The 5,875-nt window shown below is 37.8% G+C and overlaps 1 protein-coding gene across 1 annotated transcript; it reads left to right on the top strand.

Moving 5' to 3' along the window:
• The first annotated feature begins 1,568 nt into the window (after positions 1-1,568).
• On the top strand, positions 1,569-5,500 carry LOC132958273 (caspase activity and apoptosis inhibitor 1). Its single transcript, XM_061031000.1, has 6 exons — positions 1,569-1,758; positions 3,219-3,413; positions 4,206-4,290; positions 4,390-4,447; positions 4,561-4,628; positions 4,753-5,500. Exons 1-6 carry the CDS (start codon positions 1,654-1,656, stop codon positions 5,259-5,261), a joined length of 1,020 nt encoding a protein of 339 aa, XP_060886983.1. The 5' UTR covers positions 1,569-1,653; the 3' UTR covers positions 5,262-5,500.
• Positions 5,501-5,875: the final 375 nt, after the last annotated feature.

The raw sequence follows: 5,875 nt of genomic DNA, 5'->3' as shown, positions 1-5,875 counted from the left end.
TGTGCTGCATGGTGATATATATCTAAACATGTTTCATTGATCACCTTTTAAGCTTTAGTTGTAATGATAAGGGACATTTAAATAATCTATTTGTTCTTTCTGTGATGCCAGCCAAACTATTTAGGTTCATTATTTTATTTTTTTATTGTTCTTTATTTCTAAGATTTCCACAGATGTCCATTGATCAAATAATTAAATGTGTTTCCAATACATTTTCATACTTCAATGTTGCATTATTATTATGTAGCCTTCCAAATATACGTAACCTATGATTCATTTTTATGCAAACCCAAACTGTGTTGTAAATTCCTTTGAACATTCCTTTCCAATTTTGAATGTGAAACCTGAATGATGTAAATAAGCAGCTGCTGTAGGTTTGAAGGTTGCTGCAGTAATGAATCCGATACAGCTGTATTTGATGAAATGGCAAGGCAGATGGAAACTGGGAGATGGCAAGACTGTGTGAGATACAGGAAGAGGACTTGTGATTGACTGTCACTGGTAATCCCAGCTAGCTTTGAAGTGTAAAATCATAATGGTATACAGTTTGAATGTATTTGCACTTCCATCAACAGCTTGAGAGGTCACAGGAACGACAGCTCTCAGCATGAGTCAAAGGTGCAGAAGAAAACCTGGGAGTTATGCAGCAAGAAGATTCCCAGACAGTGATCTAACAGAAGAATGAAAGTCTGTTGCTGTGTCTGTAAAAGGAGATTGTGTTAATTTAGAGGCTAAATTTACAAATTCTGGACTATAGTTTTAGCTTAGCAATGAAATGCCCATTTAATAAGTCAGGCAATCAATTTAGAACATTTTGAATGCAACCTTAACAATAGGCAATTCAAAATAAATGTTGTGCATTTGAAAATTAATAAGGTTAAATGACACTGATTAACCTATGGGGCAAATAAAGAAACAGAATGTTGACTTATAGTATCTGTTGAAGAAATTACTAAGACTTGACTCCACACAATAAGACTCAGTTGACTCAGATGGCTTATGTTGATGAAAGTTTATACATCAGGTGAATACTCGAGGAGACATGATTTAACATCACACGTCTGTACTCGTGTCTTGCTCAATCACATCTGCAGAACTTTTCGAAAGGCATCGCATATATCCTAAAAGACATTACCATTATCAGGGCTCACATTGACCCACCTAGACTAAACTGTGACGTCTATAACACTGGAGCAGACAATAAGTCTACCAAAGATCCTTGCAGATATCAGGAAGAACAGTTGACAAGCTGTCAAGCTAAGCTAAGCTGTCCTTGGTGTTCTAATCACAGCTGAAATCTGTCAGGTCTGACTGACATTAGAGAACAGTGAATAAATGTCATGACATCTTTACATTATAATCTAAATAACTACAGAAATTCCACCACAGTATCAGTTTACAGTACGGTAGATTTTGCTTCAAAGGAGTGGCTGTTATTCCTTTCCATTGATGTTTAAAAAAAAAAAAAAAAAAAAAAAAAAATGCAGTACCACCCCCGTGCAGTTGATGGCAGTAACCAAGAAATCAGACAGAACTACAAAATGCGTCGCTTCCCTATGACACAACTTCCCCGCGACTTTCAACTTCAGCTCCAGAGCTCACGAACGCCTTTTTTTTGTTTTTTGAGAACAAGCTCTTGTTGTTATTTTAAAAATGCTCAAAAAGAAGTCAAGTAGCTCTGACAAGAAAAGGAAACACTCACAAAGTGAAGAACGACATGACAGTGCTAAACGAAGAAGTACAGAATCAAAGGCGGAGGTGAGTAGTTCAATCTAACGAGGCTTTGTTATGATAAAAACAGCAGATATATCTCAAAGGTCCCCCATGTGTTACCAAATTAAGAACTGTTTACACAACATTGATAGTAAATTATGTTGGTCATAATGTTCAGGTCAACTAGATTATACAGTTTAGGTGTACTTGTTTCCTTTTTTCCCTGTTTAGAAGAAGAGTTATATTAAAGGAAAGGTAAATTTATTTATATAGCGCATTGTAGCAACAAGGTAATTCAAAGAGCTTCACACAAGACGTGAAAACATCATGACAGAGGGTGGAAAAAACACATTAAAAAAACATTTAAAATCACAGAGAAAATAAATGTGAAAATGTGTTTCAATATACAATCCGAAATTAAAATAAGAACAATTCAAATCAGGATAATAAGATAATACTTTATTGATCCTCAGAGGGGAAATTCGGGCGTTGCAGCAGCACAGACAAGAAAGCTCAAAATACACATTAAACAGAATAGATAAGATAAATAAAAATAAAAATAAAAACAGGGGGTATATACAGTACAAAATGAATGATGAAGTTAACTGGGGGGAATTGAGACAGTATTTGCAGAGAATGACAAGATAAAGTGACTTATATCAGCAAGTAATGTAAACAGCAGAGAAGAGAGGCAGTGTTGTATCACAGTAATGCAGAGTGCAGTTATATAATATAATGTAGTATAATATAATATAATATAGTGCAATATGAATAATATAGTGTAATATAATGAAATGTTATATAATATAGACTAGTATAATAATATAATAAAAATATATAGAATGTACAGTATATATATATTGATGCTAAATAATAATAATAATAGTAAGATATATAACTTTATAACCTCAAAGTTAGGATGTATTGATGCTCTGTGCACCTTTCAATGTTAAATTGCTCTGATGTCCTGACTACAGCCTTATCATCTAAATGGACTCAGTATAACAATCCTGTGTATTTAGGCTCACAGTGTGCTCTGTCTGTGTCTGGCACCCAGGGGTGCTTTGATGATAAAAACTACACTTACACATTAATTTGTAATCCAAAAAAAAAGCTACCCAATAAACAGAAATGACATCAGACTAAGAATAAAAAGAAGAATTAATCTGGTTAATGAAAATATGTGTATATTTTTGGAATATCTTTATATCTGTTTTTATTATCTTACACGTCAAAGGTAACACGTGTTAAATCGGAGTTGCTGTGTTTTTATTGAGTGCAGTCACTAAGTCTGTCATTTTAATGCATGTTTAAGATATGTTTCACTTACAGTGCCACAAACTGTTGTCACAATCGAACTCTTATTATGCTGCAAAACATTTTTGACACAAAGCCTGTTAAGCTTAACATCGTTGATGTTGCAGGGTTCCATCCTTTTATCTTCTTCATAAAAGCAACGCACATAGACTTTTCTCTGTTTCACACAATGTGCCATTTTCCTCCAGCGGGAACCAAAGGATGAGCTCGCCGACCCAGAGCTGGACAGGATTGGCAGCGACATCGAGGACGGGGGACTTGACCTCAGCCTGCAGTTCAAGCCCATCACTGCCTTTGCCAGCGACAGAAAGGAGATGCTGGAGCAGTGTTTCCGCGTGCTGGGGGACAAGAAACTCCGAAAAATGCTGCCAGATGAACTAAAGGTAAATGTGTACAATTGTACACACTAAATCTTGGTCTGAAAGTTTTAACTCTTCAAACATGTGTGTTCATTCCATTTTGTCCGTCGTTTTTTTTTTATCAAAGGAGAAAGTCTTACAGAGAAGTGAGTGTCATTTCACAACATTTGAGACTTCTATAAATGTTTCTTCAAGATGAGAGTCCATAAATGACTAAAAGGAGTTTCCTCTGTGCCGTCACACTGTTGTTTTAACTTCAGTTTGTGGATTTAAGGAGCACTTTTCTTTGCTTTGCCAAGTGTTGTCTTCCAACACGTGTGGCCACATTTTGTTCTGTCGGCTATATAACAAACATCACCAGCTCCGGATGACAAAGCACCTTGAGTTATTGTGATCGTTTCATGAGCAGGTTTGTTCCTTCATTTTTAAAAACCATATTCGTTCTTTGTCATGGTGCATATATTAAAGGTGTTTGATTCCATTTCATTATTAAAACTTCACCTTGTTCACCTTTTTACTTTTCCAAATCAAACATTTCTTTGAGTGTGATCGAAAATAGTTTTTGTCACCGCTCCACACTGGGTGTTCTGCTTCTCTATAGCCGTGACTAAGCTATGGACCTGTGCAGTAAAAATGTCAAGTATGTTAAAACATGCTTATGTTCTTGCCAACGAGAGAGCAAGTGTTTTTTTTTGTTGTTGTTGTTGTAACAAGACATATCAAACTACAGATATTTGACCAATCTGCTGTTTTCTCCAGAGGCGATTTAAGTACCTCACAGTCCAAGAACCCATTTCAACAAATTATCATTCACAGGACTGTAGTTTCGACGAAATGAAAAAGCTGTGCTGGGAGCAACTGGAGCTGATCACAGACACAAATCTGATCCAGATCTTATCAGGTAAGACCTTTTCCCGGATACCTATTTCACTCTCTGTACTCAGAACATTCTAACAAAAGGAAAATAGTTAATTCACTAAAAACTCTTATTTGTGTCCAGGGGAAGAAATTACATCTGGAAATGGAGACAGAAATCCAGAAGAGACCGTGGAAAGCCAGTGAGTAAATAGCTCGGTGATTCATCTTGGATGTCATTTTAGGATCAAAGCAAAGGGCATGTTGTCATCCCACACATTTTTATTTGTTAATTTCATTTTTTTCCCCCGACAAGGCAAGACAATATTGTTGACTCTACATCGTGCGTCAAAGAAACTGCAAAAACTGAGGACCCTAAGCAAGGTAATGAATATGTAATTCACACAAATAACATCCCTTAGGCTGTGTATCACAGACTTCAAAGACAGACAGAAATGTTGAATGTGTATTTTACATTTAAAAGGTCTTCGTGTAATTGTCTTCACAGAGGGTGTGTCAGGCGAGGAGAGTGACGTCCTGAGTATAAACGCAGACACTTACGACAGCGACATCGAGGGACATAAAGAGGAGCAGGCTGTGAAAGCCGTGGACGGAGGGGTTAAAGCAGCGGACAGCAACCAGGAAGACGCCGACCAGGCCGTAAATGCTGACCCAGCGGTTAAACCGGACCCGGCACATCCTGAACCCCCCAAAGGCGCTAAAAAACCGACAGAAGCAAAGAAAGACATTCAGAGCGACATAGACAAAAGTGTTAGCGAGATTTTAGCATTTTCTTCTGCATCCAACAAAGAGACCGTAGAAGTGACTGCACCTCCGCCGCCTCCCGATGTAAGCTCACCTGTTCAGAGTGGCTCTGTTACGAGTCGTGTGACGGCAGCGAGTCAGCCGTCAATTCAGCAGCTGGAGCTTCTGGAGTTGGAAATGAGGGCGAGGGCCATTAAGGCGCTGATGAAAGCGAGCGACGGGAAGAAACCTGTCGTGACAAAAACTGTGTAGAGCATTTTGTTGTTTTATTTATGGTTTAATCATTCATACTGATACAAAAATGAAACTCCCACATAAAGATATTTTTAGTTTTTGTTTGAAATGGCAACTTATGACTGTTTTTTTTTTTTTTGTGTGATATGTATTGTTCTACGAGTGTGCCATTCAAACTATGCCATGTTACTGCTCCATATTGGAATGATTGTGCTGAATGTTTAGTGAAGATTAAACATTAAAAGGCTTGTCCTCTACCCTCTGAATGAATCCCATCTGAGCTCAAAAGCATACTGATATTTAAAGATGTATTTCTCTCTGCGGTCACTAGATGGCAGTGTTTACCTGCCACATTACATCCGTGATGCTCCACAGTGATGTTTCTAATGAACGCAGAGGACAGAATGTGATTATTTATATCAGTCATAGAAGTCAAGACAGCAGAAGAGTCCACGTTTTTAGGACGGTGTTTGTTGAAAGGTTTCAGGATGTGATAAGAAACGGAGGGCCCTGTTGCTTCGATGTAGGCTGAGCAGGTCCCGGCTCCGTTTTGCTGTCATCTACAGGAGATACGCCTGCAGTGCTGCTCTCCAGAACACATGTTTGACTTGTGAGGCTTAATGCCTGGAAAT

This window comes from Labrus mixtus, chromosome 23 (genome assembly GCF_963584025.1).
Source record: "Labrus mixtus chromosome 23, fLabMix1.1, whole genome shotgun sequence".
In the NCBI taxonomy this organism is placed as follows: domain Eukaryota; kingdom Metazoa; phylum Chordata; class Actinopteri; order Labriformes; family Labridae; genus Labrus; species Labrus mixtus.
The sequence above is the reverse complement of the archived record's forward strand: the minus strand, read 5'-3'. Positions and strand labels throughout refer to the sequence as shown.